Raw genomic sequence first — 19,676 nt, forward strand, 5'->3', positions numbered from 1 at the left:
TTTTTCATAGCTGAAGGAGTACCGTGGAAGGTAGAAATTCCAGCTGTTGGCTAACGGTAAACCTTACCCATAAGCTGCCTTGTTTTTGTCTGGCTTCCTTATTGGAAGCTTTTTGTTCGTCCCACAAAGATACATGTAGAGGAAAAGAGGAAAAACGGCAAAAATGACATGATCGTTGCAAGAAGCTCTAAACACATTAACAACAGATTTGCAGTTATTTATTGATGGTTTTGCCCACTGGCAGTGTAAAATGCGTGTCAGTTGTCATCACCAGTAACAATTTCAGCACATTGTGTTCCTTTTTTATTTACACCAGTGGCAACATGCTTATAAACACCATCACTGGGGGTAGGTCAGGAGGTCAGTGCTCGAGGTTAAGAATGGAAAGGGTCATCGGCTATTAACCTAAGTTTAGCAGCAAATAGGGCAGCCCTGTACGTACTGGGGCCTCGGCGCCTACCGAACTTAGTAAAACTTTTGTACCTCAAGTAATTTGGCTGCAAGATATTTTCTAGGGTTTTAATTTTGGGTTTTCTGGGGTAATTAAGTCTCTTAGATTTTGTATCTATGTCCATCTGTTCTTACGGGCTTCCTGATCTTTTCACCAAAGTAAAATGATTCATTTAAGGCTTAATTCCCTTCTGCTTGGAAGCAGTGGGAGTTTTCCATTGGCTTCAGCAGGAGCAGAGTCAGACTAATCCGACACGTCGCAAAATAAAAAAGATCATCAGCAGCAGTGATTGAAACCTGAACTCAGAACTGATGAGGTAGAGGAGGTTTTTATAGAAGAAAAAAAGTCAAGTTTTTCTTTCACACGCAAAAGGTTTTCCCCTTTTGTCAGGTTTTTCAGGAACGTGCAAACCCAGGCTATCAAGAAGAACCTGAAATCAGGGTTTGCAGAAGTGGCAAGTAATTTGGGAGTGCAGCCTGGCACGTTGAAGGGACCTGCTTTTGAGAAAGTGCAGCCCTCTAAAAACAGTTCCCCCAAAGGTGTTTCCAAATGAGCAGTGAGAGAGAAAACACGCGAGTGTTGCTCCCTGCTCCAAATATCTTGGCCGATGTGTTTGCAAGGGATGGCTTGTTAGTCTTTTATTTATTTAGAACATATACGTTGCAACTGTGAGGGTTCAAGGGGAAAAGAATATTCCCTGAGGATCTCTCACCTCCTGGACTTTTATAGAAGCTTTTGCTTTTAATGCTCTAAAGGCAAAGTAATTTTTTATTATAGACTTCGTATACTGTATTTTCTGGAACCTTTAAGGGGTTTAAAAATTCATAATGAAAAAAGGAGTACAAGACTTCACCTATCTATTTCAACTTCTTACCGCACAGTAAGGAAATCCATCAGTGCTGTTAAAAGAGACAAAACTGTTCCCATTAATGTTCCCTGTATTTACAAGTTACACTGTGTTTTGAATCGTGTACAGTCCTGAACATCTCTTCACCACTGCGCGCTCTGAAAGTTAACGTACCTGTTTGAAATTCCCTCTGTTCCCGTCTTTTTCAGGCATTTGACACAGCAGTGTTTCCCCGAGAGCTCTTTTTGTCTCCTCTGCCAGGCAATCTCTGCTGCAGCATCCAAACACTCTGTGTAGAAACCTTTAAAGAAAGCTGAAAATTTACGGTTGCAGTTAAACACATTAGCTTGGTGTTTCCAAAGATACATAGTGGATTTGAATACACGGATCTAATGAATTTTAATGGCAATAAGCTTTGAATTATGTAAAATATAGTAAGATGTTCATCTTGAACCAAACTAAAATAATTTTTTAAAGTAACATTTTAATACACAATTTATCTAACATAGGTAGTTTATACCAGTTTCTTTCAACCCTAAGTCTGTTCCGGTAAGCAGTACTTCTGCCAAAAAGCTTTTCTTTTTCATACAGAATCATGGGTTTTCTGAATTATACTCAGGAAAGTTATCTAAAGCTGCCTTTAAATTCCCACAGTTCGGTTGTTTGGATGTTCAGAATTTGATTTGTGAATAAAACCTGCAGTCTGCCTCTCTAATGGATCTTTTGCTCATCCATGAAAACGTATGTAGTATGATAGTCTTAAAAGAAGAATTTAATTCGTAGGCTGATACATGCTAGATAGCACTTATTGAAAGCTCAAAGCTGCATTATTTATAGATACTAAATTTGCATAATACATGAAAGTAGAAAAATATTTTTTCCCTTTTCATTCTGAGGGGAGTGCTCAAAGTCAGGCTTCTCACCATGAAGTGAATTAGTGACCCGCGCTTGAGGAGACGGCTCCGTTCGGAGGGTGCAGAGGGTGAACAGTGCGGGGCAGCCTGAGGTTTGGTGTTCGGTGAAATTGCTCACTCATTACTCACACTATTTTATGAAAATGTTTTCTAAGGCTAGCATCAGCATTTTCAATCTACGTAACCTATTCGGGCAATTACAAAACCTCTGCGTTCCGTTGTGTAACAGGACTAGATTTCTGGATTGTTGCAATATGTGCACACCAATGGTGTTACTATTAATTTTCTGAATCAAATCCTGTGTGAGGAGCCAGATGGCTTGGGAGCATCTTGTCATCCCAACCATTGCAAACACATCTAGCCATAAAAAAAAGAAGATTGAACTGTGATTTCACAGATTTTTCATTAGTTAATCTGGGATAGAGAGGCTTCAAAGATCCCATCAGTTAATTCTCTCAGCGCTTGTGGAAATTTCTGGCACATTGTGCTAAAGCTGGTTTGAAATCCAAGCTGAGAATCATGGCCTTAAAGAAGCTGATCACCTCTATGTGCTGATATTAAAAAACAAACAAACAAACAAACACACACACACCCCCCCCCCAAAAAAAAAAAACCCAAAACCAAAAAAAACCCTCCTCTTGTGTGGAATTGGACTGAAGCTGGTGTTTTAGAAAACACTTTGAATACCTTCAATATTATCTGAAGCAATCAGTGAAGCTGTTGTGATCTGTAATCTGTTTCATTCCAAATGCTTCTAGAAAGTGTGTGCTAAATTCAAATTTTTCTAAATGTACAAATTATAAAAGAAAGGATTTTTTTTTTCCTTTTGGCTAGCTGTAATGCCACTTTCACCTTTGCAAACAGACCTACTAAATAATAATCAGTTGCAATCTGTGAATTTCCCTCCTCTTATCAATTATTAAGTATCATAAACCTTCTGTTTGGATAATCTTGGCACCACTTTAAGCGTTAACAGTAAATTTATTTTTAATTAAATCTGTGCATTGAGAATAAAATGAGGCTCTTCTGCATACTAAACAGAACACATATGCCACCTCTACTTATTATCAAAAAATCTGATAATGCTTATGAAAGTTGTAAAGGCTAGAGTTCATTGTCTGTGTCCCATTTAACTACAGCAGTATTAGTTAATGAGATAACAGCCATAATGAGTAACTGCCGTTTCTTCAGAAGTGTTTGTTAAGAGCATTCCCCTTTTTTAATGTAGTTCAAAACGTTCTTGTTCAAGCATAGCCACAGGTGACCAGGAAGTGCGGGTGTATTTAGTATGCTGGATGTGTTTCCAGAGCAGTGCTTTGGAATACGGAGAAAGCAGTTTTCCTTGTCAGCTGCATTGATCTGAAAGTTTGAAGTTATTATCATTGTAGGTTGCAATTGATTTTTTTAATTATTATTATTATTTAGCTGATGATTTAGCTGCAGTTTTTTTCAAGGGCTTTAGTGAAGACTCATCAGCTCGTCGTTCCACGGGAGGAAAACCAGGTCTACGAAAATCGTTCAGGAATGTTTTGACAGTTCAGTTCAGGAACTTTCTGGTACCTAAAGTGCAATGTGGCCGAGTGAAAATGCCTTTTCACGTGTGTTTTTGTTAACCCTTTTGCTAATAAGAGCGGTATCTGAAATCACCGAGCACTTCTGCTGGGGACAGGAAGCCTCCCACCGGTGCTGTGAATCTCATCATTTATTTTTTCTAACTGCTACTTCCAGCTCGGGGCTGTGTGACATTAGCCCAAAGGGAAACACCGGTCCTGCGGCTTGCACTGGGCAGCCATTGTCTTATCTGTCACAGCAAGAACGCGTGAAGCTGTTTGCATAGCGTGCTAACTCTGTCAGGGTCAGTTCCAGTCTGTGGCCGCTAAAAATGAAAAACATGCCCCAACCGGGACAAGAGCAGGGTCAACAGCTGGCAAAGGATATGGCAATCATTTATATAAATATGCTTTCTCAAGCCCGCAAAAACAAAAAACCCAAACCCAACAGCTGGGAAGGGTTGGAAGTAGCCCCAAGGCTGGTTAGTTCCCTTCCAGATGGGGAGGTTAGACCGGGGCTAGCCAGGCTGCTCCACATAGACTTCCGATTCGCATTAGAAATAAAAAGAGTGGAGGAAAGGAAAAAGGAAGAAAAGCTACAAGCATGACTGCTCTGTTTTTCACCTAACTTAATCAAATAAGTGAAGAGTTTCCGAGACGGAAGGCTTGCATTTATTGGTATTCACGCTCGGTTTTCTGTGTTTATCACGGTGTCTGATACACTCCTTAACTGTTTAAAAGGGAAGCATATATATTATATAGAATAGTTTATATGTAATGTCATGGTCATTTGTAGACAGATTGAAGAATCATGTGAAGATTTATGCTCCGTTCGTGTCTTTTGAGTATTTATATATATATTTATATATCCGAAGGAAGTCGAGACAAAGAAGTTTGCTGGCCATGCCTCTGAGATCTAATTGGCAGATACGGTTTATTCCTATAATTTGCTTTTACCTGTAACTGTGATCTTAGCACGTTTTTGTCTGTCAAGTCAAGGAAGAATCTTAACCCTAACAACTGCATATCATGATGCAGAAAACTTTTGGTGAAAAAGTCTTAAATGTGAATGGCCTTTCAGAGTTCACAGATGTGGATTTAGGTTTTATGGTAAAGAAGAGATCGTTGCAGTGATACATGATGCAGCAATTTCAAAGGCATCATACAAATGCAGAGATCATCGTATAGGTGCGCATTATATCAATTGAACAAATAGACCTTTACATTCTGTACCTTTCATTCAAGCACAAATAGAGGAACGTTTTTCAGGATTGATTTACTAATGGTATCTTTTGCTGTTGAGGCAAATCTCCTATAAAAGAGAATTTATACTGAAGTGGAATGGGTTAGATTTCTCATTACAAGGTTCAGTACTGTATCTGTCCTTTAGCAAGAACTCTAACCTGTAAATTGCTGAGGACATTGCTCATAATGTGTGCTTTGTGCAGAACTCTACCAAGTGCTGTTCTGTAATGTTAATTGTACAACATCCCCTTACTTAGCGCTAGGTAGCAGATAAGGAAATCCTGAATCACGGAGGGCTGTTTCCAAAGTTGTCCATGAAGGTGGAAGTTCACTGGAAATTCAGAGGCTGCTTTCGTAAGAAAAGATCACAGTTGTTTCTTTTTCACATAAGAAATTAAGAAACTGAATTTTCAGGTATTTATTATCTTCTGAACAATTAGTTGTTTCCTTTATTCAAAAGAACACACATCTTTCTTTTCGTATTTGTAATGTGAAACAAAATGCTTTCTGTCATAGGTTGAAAGTCCACATTTTCATTTTAGTTTGACAAAAATCAAGCCCTTTATCTACAGTTTTCTGTGGTCTGTACTTTTCTTTTGTAGTTTATAAGACTGGTACTTTTCTGCAGTGATTGCCACATTTGTTTTCTGTTTTACTTTATGTTGGTGTCGTCTTCAGATATTAAAAAAGAAAAATAAAAAAACAAAACCAAAACCTGCAGCAGCTGAGCTCCTTCTACGGCCAAAAGTAGGTACTTTAGAAACACTCCACCACTTCTGCGATGGGGAACACTAGATCTCCAACACTCCAGCTTTGAGCTGGAGCGACAAGGCAAGCAGAAATTTGGGCAGCCATGAGCCATTAAATATTCTTTCCTTCAACATCATTGCCAGCCACACGGTGATGTCAGGGAGGTCCTTTCACAGTTGCTGATGGGGTTTTGTGATCATTAATTTTACGTTATGGCTTCTTTGTTTCATGCCATCCTGACCAGTGGTGTCAGTTCTTTGATGATCATGAAGCCGTTACTGGAGCATCCAAGTTGAAAATGGGACTTCACTTCTGCTCTGTACATGGGGAGAGGATTTCTGTCCTTTCTGCTGCACGTGCAGATGCATAAAATCCTACATGTATGGCTAAAGCTATATTTTCCATTTACAGTTCGTCATACATGTACCCACACCTTCAGTATTTAGAAAACAAATTACCTTCATACAAATTCATCTTTTGGTTCTGTAAGTAATTATTTGCAGAGAGGCTAAAAGAGTTCTTGGATAGCTTGTCAGCATTGCAGCTCTTCTGAATATGAAATCACAACTATGTTGCAGGGGAGAGAATATTTTTCAACTCTGAACATTGAGTCAAACCACTTACAGTTGGAAAAAAGAAGTAACGTTCATGTTAGCCGTGTGTATATATTCATGTATGCGATATTAATCTTCTGCGTTTGATCTTACCTCTCTTCCTCTTGGAAAAGGCCAGTAAAACAAGGTAATTTAAAACTACCTGAACACATCCTTCCACCTTACTCTTAGGCCCTGAAGTCATAACCTCCTGACCTCAGAGGTTACGGGTCTAGTGCTTTTTATCCTCCCTGATTTCTCAGTATCTGCCCACTTCCTCCCGACATCGGAGCCTCGTTATATAAGGAAATTGGAAACACCGACCGGCCTGTGCAGGGCCAGCAACCTCCGCCAGAGATAAGGGCCCTGCTCCGGCGCAAGAGGAGCGTGATTTTAAATAGACGTGTGTGCCAAGGGTATTTGGAGAAGCTGAAGTGGCTTTGCCGTGGCCGGTTAGGAGTACGTTTCCTGAAGAAACGAATCTACGTTTTTCCTCAGATATAGTCATTTGACTTTTTTTTAGTGAAAAGTATACCTTGAGACTTTTACAGCTTAAAAGAACACATATAAAAATGAGAATAGTTTAAAGAGGTTCTAATACCATAAAGGACAACAGGAGGAGGATTAATAGAAGTATTAATACACTGCTTGATTTCTTTTGTAGTTGCTAGCTTCAGGCTTCTGAATTTTTTTCTCTTCACTCGTCTTTCTGAAATGTGGTTTTGAAGACCAGGTGTCGGGGTTAACGTTAGAGATGGATGGTTGAGCTAAGCTCTGCCTGCAAGGTAGTGAGCTCGATGGAAAAATTCAGCATTGAAGGGGGAAAGAGAACACAGGAATGTCAAAGCCAAGCAGTGTCATTTCTTCTAAAGATTGTTGCTAGACTTCTGTCTTGACAGGGTTAATTTTCTAAAGTGCCTACTTGTTTAGTTTCTGTGAAACAAAACTCAGTAAAATAAGAAAACTGATGGGATCTGGGTAGTCTAAACAGGACAAGAGATTTAAAGCAATGGATGATGTTGGCGTATCAAGTTAAAAGACCAAGGCATGCATTGCGTTGAAACACAAGAGTCATCTGCGTTAAAGGATATCTGTGTATACAAAATAATAATTCAGATATACTTCTGTAATTTCTATTGTCTATAAAGCTTAGTATGTGTAAGAATAACGCTGTTTGAGTATGGCGGTGTTACTGCTGGAAACCCTCACAAATAGCAATAGTTGGAACAAATATGATAAAAGTGTGTATTGTAAATTTGTTTCTTTACGGAGTTTGACGGAAGCAGAAAGCCAGGTGAGAGAAAATTTAAAGCATTTCAAGTACTATTACATGAAGTAACTGGTAGGAAGCATCTGAGACCAGTAACATCCATGGGATGTGCTTGAATAATTTCAAGTCCAGAATCCAGGTCAAATAAACTTCTCTTTCGGGGCACATAATCTACCTTTCAAAACCTGAAAAAGCGTGTTTGTTTTTCACTCTAACAAATCTGGTGCTTAGAGGAATAGGCAGGCCAATGTTACTTGAGGCCAGTTTTCTGTCCAAGGGAAATGCGTAGCTGGGCTAAGAACGCAAGCTTCCCATGGCAGTAATCTGGAGGCTTCTCGACAAAGAAGAGCCGCCATCTGTAACAGCAGGGCTTCATGTGAATTTCTGAACTCCATCAGTTTCTTTTGAAGCGTACTGCAGTACGGTTTTAGCTTCGTTGGTAACAAATAAACAAATTCCTATTCCTGCGGACTAAGATGGGGTGGGTTGGAATAGGTCCCTAAATATCTCAGTGACGGTGGAGGCACAAGAATGTCTCAGATGTAGAAATGGGAGGAGGGGTTGTGCATTAAACAAGAGATGGCAAAGTAACATTAGGTAGCAAGAGCTTTCCTTAGAAATTTTAGTAATTAAATGGTAAGCATATTGTCTGTTAATTACTATCTCTGGTTCTTGGAGTACAGTTCTGAAGTGCATAAGATGGATTAAGGGAGGTAAATTTTAACTTATGTACTGGCAGTTTAAAACATATTGTTGATTTAATCTCATTGAACTGCTCAACAAAGCACAACTGATCCATATTACTGAGCAGAACTTGAACAGGAAAGACCAAAGAAGAAAAGACTGAAAAATAAACTATACGGTAGCAGACATGCTGAAAGCTTCATGTAATGAGCAAAGAAGAAGAATTCATAAAATGAAACAGTAATTTCTTTCCAGAAGATTAACCAAGTGGGAATGTTCAACACACAGGACTGGTTAATTAATAGTCAGGTCTATCATTTCACTGTAGGATTTTCCATTTAAGAAAGAGTCTTTCTTCTTAAAACAGAGATAGGTAAAATGATTGAAGTTGCACTACTGTGGTTTAATTATTTTAAGTCACTTTCAGGTTTACATAATACTAAACAAACACTCTTGTCTTAGTGTTTTTCAGTTAATTGCCTTGAGGATAAATTTCCTCTTCCTCCTGTTACATTGATTGGTAGAGTTCTTGTTAAATATGATCATAATCATATAGAAACTCCTGTTTCTATAAATACAGTGTCGGAAGAATTAGTGCCTTGCCATGTACATATACACACAGTTGGCCTCAATTTTTATTATTTGGTGTTAACTCACTTGATCCTTACAAAGTCCCCTATAAATGTAGCTTCACTCATGAATTAGTGCTTTTCCATATGAAATTTATACTACGAATATTTTTCCTTAGTAGTCATCTTTGGTTTTGAAGCGGCAAAACCAGTGAAAATAGTAGCTTAAATGTAGCTTAAAGTCATTTCCTTCCTTCCTTTTCCTAGGAACACAGCTTTAAATGCACGTCTGCCCAGGAGCACGCTGACAAAGCGGGGCTCTCCGTGGTGGCCGTGCTGCCTTCGGCCCAGCACGGCTGCGCTAATGGACCTCTGTGCTGGCCCACCGGTGCTGCAGTACTTGCCAGAGCGGGGCTGAGGACTAGAAGTGCATTTAAAAGCAGTGTGAGTTTCATCTGCAAAGTTCAAATCTTTAGCTTGGTTACCCACCCCCCAAAACACACACAAAAAATTTCTTAAGGTAGAAGGGTTTGGTTTGGCCAGGGATGAGGAGAGCCGTCTGAAAATTTTAACCACATTGTGAGCTTGTCCAAAACGAGTAGAGTTTGGATTCAGGAGTCATTTTAACTTAAACTTTCGCTTTGTAAAGAACGCAGCAGAACTAGACCAAAAGAAAGGATTCATACTACAAAACAGAAGATAATTTAAAAGAAAAAACTGCCCCCCTCAAATTGAGTATTTCTTTATTCCTGGTTTTTTCCTCCAATATGGAGCAAAAGGACATTTAACTTTGGTATTAAACTTCAGTGGCTTAATGTCATGCTGTAGTTCTTACCTACATTTAACAGGCATTGATCAAATTATTTCTTATTTAATCTCTTGCCTACCTACTGTGCTTATACTAACTGTAATGTCACTTTTCTGCCACCTAAAGGAAGCAGGAGTGCCCCGTGGGCTCTTCCCAGTAAGCAAAATCTGTTTTCATCGCTGTCGACCAAGTTTTTCTCCCAGTTCCTGATGGCGTTCTCTCATAATGTAGTGAACAGAGGAACAGGACACTTCAAAACCTCATCATAAACTGTGATTTAAACCCCAAAGTTTTAATAGAGATGTAATACATAAGTAATTTGGAAGGAATATTTTTTTTATCATCATTGTCCAGCATATAGGCCCCCGTCCAGCAAAGCACTTACATACATGCTTAACTTCAAACATGCGAGGAGTTGAAGTCAAGTATGTGCTTAAGTACTTCCTTTGCTATATGCTGCCTGCCAGTGACACACCGCAGGATGTTTGATTTCTACAGTAGCAGGTGAGTCATTTTATAAATCTTTCCATATTATGAAGTGATTTCATGACAACTTTTCAACTTGAAATAATCATTCCTGGGTTTTTTGGCATCAGATGAATTGGACTCCCTGTATTCATACATGGGTTTGTAGTGTCTGTATTTAAAAATATTTAATTTCACCCTCTGGCTGTGCCAGCTCTCGGAGAGGCCAGATTGTTGGGTTTTTTCCTGTGTGTGAATTTGGAGCAGCAGTGAGAACTTAAAACTCTGTCCCTGAGATAAAAAGGTCAGTCGGTATCAATCTGTAGGGAAATCGTTCAGGCTGACGAGAATTTCTTGATGCTTTAACAGCTTATGTTCTGTTTGGTGAAACAAAACCAGGTATTGAGATTATGTGATGGATGTGTGTGTCAGTCCTGGCAGAGCTCCTCAATTTGAAATCCTGTAGATTCTTCCTGCCTGTAAAGAAATAGAATTATTTTTTTAAAATTAAAAATCAGATGTGAAAAAGAATAAATGAGAGACAAGCCCGTGCGCGTATACGCCCTTTCACAGCTGGGGTTTTGGCAAAGTGTCATTCCTGCTGTTAAACATGGTGACCTTGCTGCCTATGATTTACTAACTGTTTTACAAACATTTCCTCACTCCGTGAGGTTTGATATGTTCTCCATCCTCAACAGCTCAACAGAGTCACTCAACCACTGAGCCAAACCTGCCTTTGTTTACAGCTTTTCCGGAAATTTTCGCAGAGAAAAAAACTTTCTCCTTTTCCAATGTTTTATTTTTAAGTCAACACTTTCTATGGTTTATTTGTGCAAAGCAACATTCGGGTACAAGGTATTGCACCGTATCCAAGAGGGAATTGCTGCCTTTCTAAAAATAAATTGGGGGTCATGTGAACCAGCGGAGAAAAATCTAAAGATACCAAATATTACAGGACCTTTACATTTGGTGGTTCTTGTTTCCATAATATTCTGGGCCTGGATTTTTCTGAACTTTTTTTCCCACATTAGTTTCTATAATAGAACATAACGTAAAATGATGAAACACAGGAAGGAATCTTCTTTTAAACAAAATTATCAGTGTTAAAAATAACAATCCTATTTTCCCTCAGTGTGCATTTTTTCTTGTAAGGGCTTTATTTAGTAGTCTCGCTATTAGATGTAGCCAGAAAGTCCAGTAATATTTAAGCGGCATTTTAGTTAGTTAGTTAAAGCTTAATTTTCCTAAATGCTAATTTGCCTAGTGTGCCTTAAGGTCCCATAGGTTTCATTTCAAGTTTTGGGTAGGGAACACAAAAATTGGGGTGCTTTGGAGGAAGAAATCAGACAGCTGTGTCTGATGTTTCTTTGCACTGAAACAGCACAAATTAAAATTAGAATGGGATGGGAATGTTTTTATTAAATGTTTTTGCAGTGGAGATACGTTTCATGGAAATGTCCTTGTTTTGATGACAGTGTTTCTCAGGGTCAGGGTAGAATTTCTGATGAAAAAGAAGAGACGAGAATAACCTGGGCAGCTTCGGCAAGGGCACGCGGGGCTCCTCCGCACCCAGGTAGCCAGTCGCTGTCAGGAGTGGGCATTTCTTTCCGTTCTCTCTTTCCTGTAAAGTATACATTCGTTTAACATATTTTCTATTTCTACAGAAAATGCTACTAGTTTTAGCAGGAGGAGAGACATACTGTGAAACAAAATACTGCCCTACAAGTCGTCCCTTTGAGTGTTCTTTATTCTGAAATATCAATTCTCTCTGATATTTCGGAGTAAAGAAATAAAATTAGCTCAATAAATTTATTGAGCAAACTTGTAATTGATTATACAAGAGGTAAAGAAATTTAGAGAAGATTGTATCTTCTATTAGTTCTACAGGTCACTAAGCACTGGGTATTATGTTTTAAATCTGCTTCCAAAAGAGAAACCTATACTTAGTTTTCAGTCCTGATCAGTATATTCTTTTAGTTATATCCCACTGCATGTATACTTTCAGACTAAGAATAAGAAATGTTTTCTTTGGATTTTACATCATTGAAGTAGATTGATGAAGTAAAATTTAAATGACCTACAAAGGTGTCGACATTGAACTCCTGCATAACAGAAATGGACACTGTCAAAATACCTTCCCGATATGTTTGTATTTATATACTGTGGCTATATTACATATATTGCATTTTTAATCCTGTGAAATACAAGTGAATTATAATTCTAAATCTTCCTTTTAGATGCATTAGATTATTAATGCTGTTAAAGGAAATACCCACAAATGGAATTACTTCTGGAGGTTTTGTTTGCTTGTTTTAATCACTCAGAATCACTCATGCATTTGAAGTGAATTTCTGTACCAGGGTACCAAGTCAAAATGACAGACAGAACCTTCACCAAATGAAAACAACCTTTATATATTGATGAAAAATACTTTGAAAACATTTTTATATCTAGAAATTATTAGTACCTTAATACTTGTTACTTAATGACAGCGTTTTAATGAAAGCTATAAGGAAATATTTTTGAATACTGTTTCTTTTCAGTTTCTGTACATATATGGGATGGAAAAAAAGAAAAGAAAAGAAATCTTGAGTCCATTACAGCCTCGTCGACATGCAGGCACTAGCAGTGTGAGGACTGCCGGTTCCTGGCTGCCAGGAGCAGGGCAGCAGGGCAGCCTTGCATCCTGTACGGCACATTCCCACTCCGGAAAAAAAACTATTTGCTGTTCCAGTCTTCTGTAAAGTGGTAGTGTGGAAAATTGAAGAATAAGTGGCTGTTATGCAGCACAACATGTTCAGAAAAGGTTAAAAGGGAGTGAAAGTGGCAAATGGGTCTTGAGTTCGTCTGCCTGAGGATCAGGAACTGTGACCGCGTGTTCAACACGTGATCTGGAGCGTTGCTCGTGACTTCAGGGGGATCGTGATTAGGTCCATCGCTTTTAAGAACAAGCCTTCGCTCAGATTCTTGGGGGTATTGGATAAACTGCTGGATTTCTTGTTTTGTGCCTATCCTGTAAGAAGGAAATATCACTAAATTTTAATTTTGGATTGTCATTTTCATTCTGATGTTATTGCAGGTGCTGTGATTAAAACAGTGAAGACTTACTAATAGGTTCAGTGATTCCCCCTCCCTCCCCCTCCCCCCCCCCCCCCAAAGATGTGTTGGGTTTTTTTCTCTCTTGGAACTTTTAAAATATGCTTTTGTAGTTTGGAGGTTGCGTGACCTCATGCCAGGAAAAGCAGAGTGGACGTACCAGCAGAAGGTCATGGCGTATCATGCCAGACACACCTTGGCTGTATCTTGATTTAAATCCATAGTTCTGGTGACGTTCATCATCGCAGAAATGAGGAGAACAACACAGGCAACGTGTGTGGCCTTATTTTTGGTTGGCAAAAGAAGCTATTGATTAATGTCTTCTTACAAAGATGTGCACAAATCAAGAAACCAGCTACGAGTGCTGACCACAGTTGTGTTTCAGAGGCAATTCTGGATGAATCCGGCCTGACTGGAGAGAAAGGGAGAACGATGTACTTGCTCATCCCTTGCTGTTGAAAACACAGCAGCCCTTGAAACGGCTGGCTGCAGACTTTAGTCGGCTCACCAACGCTCTCAGCATGCTTGTGGTTCGAGTATATGATATAAGTAGCATAGAGTGGTTTTGTTGCTATGGGAAAAGTGCTAAAAAAGGCTGTATCTCTTGTAGAGCTCAGATCCTTTGGGTATTTAATGTACAATTTCTGCTAAGGACACTCAGAATTATACCTCTGATTCTAAATTGCTTAAATGTTGAAACATATGGTCTTGTGTGCTGTTCACTAGGAAACAACTGTCTGAATCCAAGCTGCCAAATTCAAATAAACTCAGACTGTAGGAACAGGGAATCTGCAGCAGCTCAGCAGAACTTTAAAAAAAGTGTTTCTACTAAAAGGCAAACCTGACGTATAGAAAAATGCTAATTAAACTAGTGCCATATATCAGTAACAGATAATTAAATGTTAATAGCTGAGGAGTTTTTCAATTAAAAATGAACTGTTTGTGTCCTCTTGATTTCTTCTGAGGGCCAGGTTCGTGTAGCTGTCATTTGTTGAGTTCTCTGCTACAGTAATCATTTTAATAAAATGCAATTATCTGCATAATTAATTTCTTTGACTGCTCTGCTGTGTCCTTCTTCTGCAGAGGCCAGAATGTCAAAGATCAAGTAGACTGGGGAAAATAAAAAATTCACATTGTGAAAGGATATAAAAAATACTTGGAATTTCAACGCATTGGCTTCTATTTATCTCAAATGTCAAGGGCAGTGTAAAATGTATTTTTAAAATGTGTTTTTGTATGGTTTGAGCCCATTCTTGGCGTAGTTGCGAATCTAGAGGGGCCATTGTTCTTTGAGAGAGTTTGAGGGGGTTTCTTTGTACAAAGTGACAAAAAGAAGACTTGGAGTACTGGGCTGCCATTGTTCCTGTGCGGCGCTGTAAAATTTGATTTGAAATTAGGACCTCAGGGCAAGCTCTTCAATAGCCAGTTTTTATTTTCTGCCAGCATTTTAATCACTCTTGGGCTTAAAGTGGATGACCAACATAATGCCTCTATGTTTAATAGAACAGTTCATATCTTGAAGGCCAGTTAACTGAATTCAGGGATCTGTCATCTGCCCAACATTAGTCTTTTCTGTTTCCTGTCTATTTATGAAGATAGCTCTCCATTCCAGCCAGCTCTCAAAGAAGAGCAACTCTTTCTTTCTTCTTTTTTTTCCCCTGAATTTCTTCAACGTGCTAACATCTCTTTTAGGGGTCTCTTAAAGGAGCCAAGTAGCAACGCTGCAGTGCAGACGTGGTGCGGATGCGAGCGCTGGCTGGAGCATCAGATTGTGTTAGTGCAACTGCTGAATTTCACCAGATGGGGCGAGGAGGAAGGGACAGATGGAAGAATCAGATTTTGCGGTGAAATGGGGTGACGGGAAGGGAAAAATGATATGTTGGCGTAAGCCTCGCACACCTCGTCGGGATTCACGGTGCAGAGATGTGTGAGAAGGGAAATGAGGAAAATTGGGGAAGAAATACCAGAGGTTTTAAAGAGCTGATGCCCGAGTCATGTGTCGTGCTTAGGAGATTTGCAGAACAACAGTGCAGCTGCAGAGTGTTTTAGTCAAATTGCAAGGGGTGTGGTTTGGTGTGTTTGGATTATGTGAACACTCTGGATGCGTTCATGCTGTGTCCTGGGTAATTCATGTCCCTGTTTGCTGGAGAGGTACCAGGCTCGTGGCCTGGCTGTCAGCTGCACAGCAGGCACATGGTGGAGCTCTGAATGTTCGAGGATCTGTGAGAACCAGCATCACGGGCAGGTGCACACCGATGGAGGAATCGTGCTCATGCAAGAGAGGACAAAGTCAGAGATGTGTTTCAGGTTTAAAGGTATTTCGTAAATATAAGTTAGCAAATAGGAGGTTTTGGTGGTTTAGAAAGAAGCTACTCACGGAGTTGTTTCTCCGGCACCACTCAACGTGAGGTCCTTGCACCCTGCTGGCCTCCTGCCCCACGCGTGCCCTCCTCTGAGCAGACTGTGGCAGCGGGTCCTGCGAAGGGAGAGCGGTCCTACTGCTTCTGTCCTCGCCCGGGGAGTCGGACGCGAGTTTGCTGGGGTGTCGAGATGGTTATAAGCAAAGGTGACTTTCCAAAAAGCAGCAGTGCAGTGCAAATTACACTTTTTTTAAAAAATAGTTGTATTAAGTTATTCTCTAGTGCTAGATTGAAAGACAGAAGGATTTGAATGGATGTTCCTTCAATAATTTGATTCATGTACACTGAGCTTCACATCTGCCAGGCGATACCCCTAGTCTCTGCTGAGATTGCTATCATGAGTGCTAATTATGACGGTGGTGGTACGTGTGATTAGGGAAGGGACTTAAACCACTAGGCTATTTCACATAGACCACTAACTAGTCATTAAATGGTAATGACTTCTGATTGCATTTGAACTGGTCAAAGCTGACACCAGTAGCCTAAACTAGAAGAGAAAATGTTTCATATCCCATTACTAATTATGATCTGTTATACATTACAATTAATTCCTAGCAAGCTTAAATTTAGTTTTAGTTTGCCAGGAATGAAACAACTTCAGATGCAGATTATGATCTTCAGAAATCGCTTCACTCATAATCATCTGATGCCTTTGTTGTCTTTATCTGTACATAATCAACAGAATCTAGCTTGTGTTCAACACTTTTCCTTGTGCAGATGCAGAAGAAAAGTGGCTCACCAGAGCTGGAGAACTGTAAGAGGTTAACATATTCAACATCATCAAGCACAGCTTTTCATTCACTTTCAAATGGAGCTGTGTGGGTGGCTACACAATGTGGGAAACTCTTTTCATTGAAGAATCTGAATATTTTGTAAGGAAGTGAATAGTTGCAAATAATCTTTTCTGTAACACTGAAATAAAGAACAAATGAGCTATTCTCAGAAAATACTGAAACATTATTGTCTTCAGTTATTTAACAGAGCTATACAGAAAAAAATATTCCAAACTTGACAGATTCATATCCTAATCTTTCGCTCCTTCATCAGGAGACTGTGTAGTCTGTGTAGCTGATATCAGTTAAAGCAGAATGAGTTAAAGGAATGCATTTGCTTCAGCACTGCATGGAAGTAAACATTTTGGGGAGATACAACTCAATTTCTTAAATTATAAATGTCAGCTAGAACTGGGGTGAGTGGTAGTCAACCTGTGGCCCATGGACTGGATACGTCCTCCAAAACGCGGAGCAGCCTGTGCATGCTAACTGTTTGGCTTCTGTCGTGGAGCTGCTGCAAGCCCCCTCCTTGTCCAAAGCCCCATAGCTCTTCCCCACCGTGTGTCTGAGACGATGTTGGGGGTTTATGTCAAAACATTGGATACCTGTTGTTTGAAGATAAAATTTTATTTTAGGAGGAAAAAAAAATGTAGAAGATACCATATTAGAATGGTTGAATGAAACAAGAAATTTGTTCTGTTTATTTTAATAGTCTCTCATTTTCCTGCCATCACCTGCTGGAGATGTGGATGAGATCTTTGTGAAAAATAAGACTAAAAAAAATCAACGTAATGGCAGAAATTCCTGTGCTCTCTGAAAAGTAATTTTACTTTCAAGTTTTGGGCCACAAGATAAAGTATAGACAAAATAAGATCTTTCTTTAAAGAGAGAAAGAAAGAAGCAAGTTCTTGCTCCGTACAGAGCAACAGGCTCCTGTTGGCTGGTCTGTCCAGCGCTGCCGGCACGCTCCTGCTGGTTTCCTTGTCCGGTGGAGCGTCCCGATCAAATCCCAGATTCCCTTTGGAAGAGTGACAGGAATGATACAATGTGAGAATGAAATTTTGCTTTCATTATTTTCCTGAGGTGAAGTTTTTCCTTATCTGTTGACTTATCTATTAAACATATTACTGCCTGCAGGGTTTAAAGGACAGGGCCAGGCTTCAAGAGTCCCCGAGTCGTGATCCACAGCCCTTGTTTCTTGTATTTCCATCCATAATATTTAGCAGTGATGCTGCAGGGATAAAGTGGTGCTTTTCCTGCAGTCTGCAAATGTAAAGCACTGCAGAAATTCAGGGCAGCTGCTACAGCTCTGTGTGCATCTGTATTCCCATATAGACAAAACTTACAGTAAGTACGAAGGATCTCCAAGGCAAGCCTGAGTAGGTCAGCATTAGCCTTGACTAAACGTGATTAACTTTATCCATCTCCTGGTGTATTTCTTTCCAATCCCCTCCAGTGCTTGATTTAATTTTCCTTTTATGTAAACTCGAAGATTTAGCTTCATTAGAATGATTGCAGGGATTCACTGCATATGGCCTGTTGCTTTCTTGATCCCTCCAGGGTTTTCCTACCAAACGCTTGAGTCTGGTGAGGTGGGGGGAAAGTTTAAGAAGTCACTGACAGCAGAGGATGAAAGCGCTATCACGAAAAAGTTGCTCAGAGAGGAAATCTAGTAGGAATCCTGTTTGGAAAAAAGAGCAGCAGGTTAGATCCCGTTGGGGAGGAGGGAAGCCGGCCCTGGGACTCTGTGCTGATGCTGGAGCGCCTGGGGCTGCTCCCGGGTTGCTCGGGTCAGCACACGCTCTACTGGGATCCAGACTAGGTGAGGTTTGTGCCTGTTTCCCTGAGCATTGTGTATTTTAGGTGATCAGTAGATATTTTTTTTCTTTCTTCTTTTTTTTTTTTTAATAATTAAAAATTAGTTGTAAAATTATTTTGGAGAGATTTTGTAAAAAACGGTATGTGCACTTGTTCTAAATTACCTGCTTTGCATGTCCGCAGAAGCATACCTTGTGTTACGTGAGCCTTTATTTGTTTTTACCTTTCATAACAAGTTCAAAAACCAGCCACAATTGTTCTCAAGTTTTAGGAGGTTAATATTGTATAGGCCATTTTAACCACCATTTTAAACTCGTTTTCTTATCAAAACAAGGACTTCTGGCTTTTTCCACAGTATTAGATCTATCATATCAGAGTACTTTATTGAATATTTTATTGACCGTCTGCTTGCCCTATGCTAACCTGCCTGACATCCAAAGTTTCTCTCTCCCTGGAGATGCGATGTCAGTTCTCATTAAGCAGCTAAGCGTGAATTTTCCCTTCATATTTCCTGTGAATAAGCTCCATCCCAGCAGGCAGACACTGGGCCCTGGTGCATCACGGAGACATCCAGATCTGGAGCCAGGCGTAGGCAATGGGGGGATTTAAGGTGGTCTAGGCAAGGGTGTGCTGCACAGCACGAATATTTTCCCTTTGGGGCTTGCATCAGCATTTTGTATAATTTTGCTTTACACAAATGTAAAGGTATTGAAGAGGAAAATTTCTTCCCCTGGCATGTTAATTACTTGACTTCTCATAGAAGGAAAGCTTGAAGCAAAAGCTAAGAGGAAAGTACATCTTCCGCTTAAATTAGGCAATCTATCCAAGAACACAGATTTGATTTACCGAGCAGTTGCAGTTACAAGTGCATTTTAATTGTCTCAGTTCATTTTCCAAAATTTGATCTCTGTTATTAATATTTCATTTTACTTTCTGTATAACTTCCTTTTTAAAACTTCAATTCTGTATTTTCTTTCCTTCTAGACAAAGAGAAAATTGTGTTCTGTCACCGTATGGTTTTATGGCCATATAAACACTTTGCTTGCAGAGTCTGCTCTTGTTGGCCATTGGTTTTGAGAGCTCTGCACTGAACCCGTCCTGACTCTCTCTCAATAATATGGCCATGTGCTATGTGACATTTATTAAATAATTTTAATATGAAGTATTAAAGGTATATGAGGTATACATCTTTCATAATTCTGTAGCTGACATGCTTGAAATGGTGGACGGTTTCATTATGTGCAGTCCTTCGTATATAACGATCGTTTGGCAGACTAATTACGGTGTCTCTTAGCAAGCATCCAGGGGAAGGGAAAAGAGAATTTTATTCAAAGCCATAAAATATTTTGGGCCACTTCTCATGGTGTGGTATTTTAAAATACTGCATTTTCAAACAGACTCGCAAAATAAGTAGAAAATGTGT

At 39.6% G+C, this 19,676-nt stretch overlaps 1 protein-coding gene across 12 annotated transcripts in view; it reads left to right on the forward strand.

Annotated features, from left to right (window-relative positions):
- BCAS3 (BCAS3 microtubule associated cell migration factor) overlaps positions 1–19,676 on the forward strand; it is a 373,812-nt gene that overhangs the window by 230,247 nt on the left and 123,889 nt on the right. Inside the window, exon 24 of one of the 12 annotated variants that reach the window (XM_075168429.1) lies at positions 1,508–2,803. The exons of the other annotated variants lie outside the window; for them this stretch is intronic. Coding sequence (XP_075024530.1) covers positions 1,508–1,515 — 8 coding nt within the window. The 3' untranslated portion in view covers positions 1,516–2,803. Of the gene's footprint in view, positions 1–1,507; positions 2,804–19,676 lie in introns of those variants that run through there. 12 annotated transcript variants of the gene reach the window in all.

The sequence above is a fragment of the Calonectris borealis genome, chromosome 19 (genome assembly GCF_964195595.1).
Source record: "Calonectris borealis chromosome 19, bCalBor7.hap1.2, whole genome shotgun sequence".
NCBI classification, from domain to species: domain Eukaryota; kingdom Metazoa; phylum Chordata; class Aves; order Procellariiformes; family Procellariidae; genus Calonectris; species Calonectris borealis.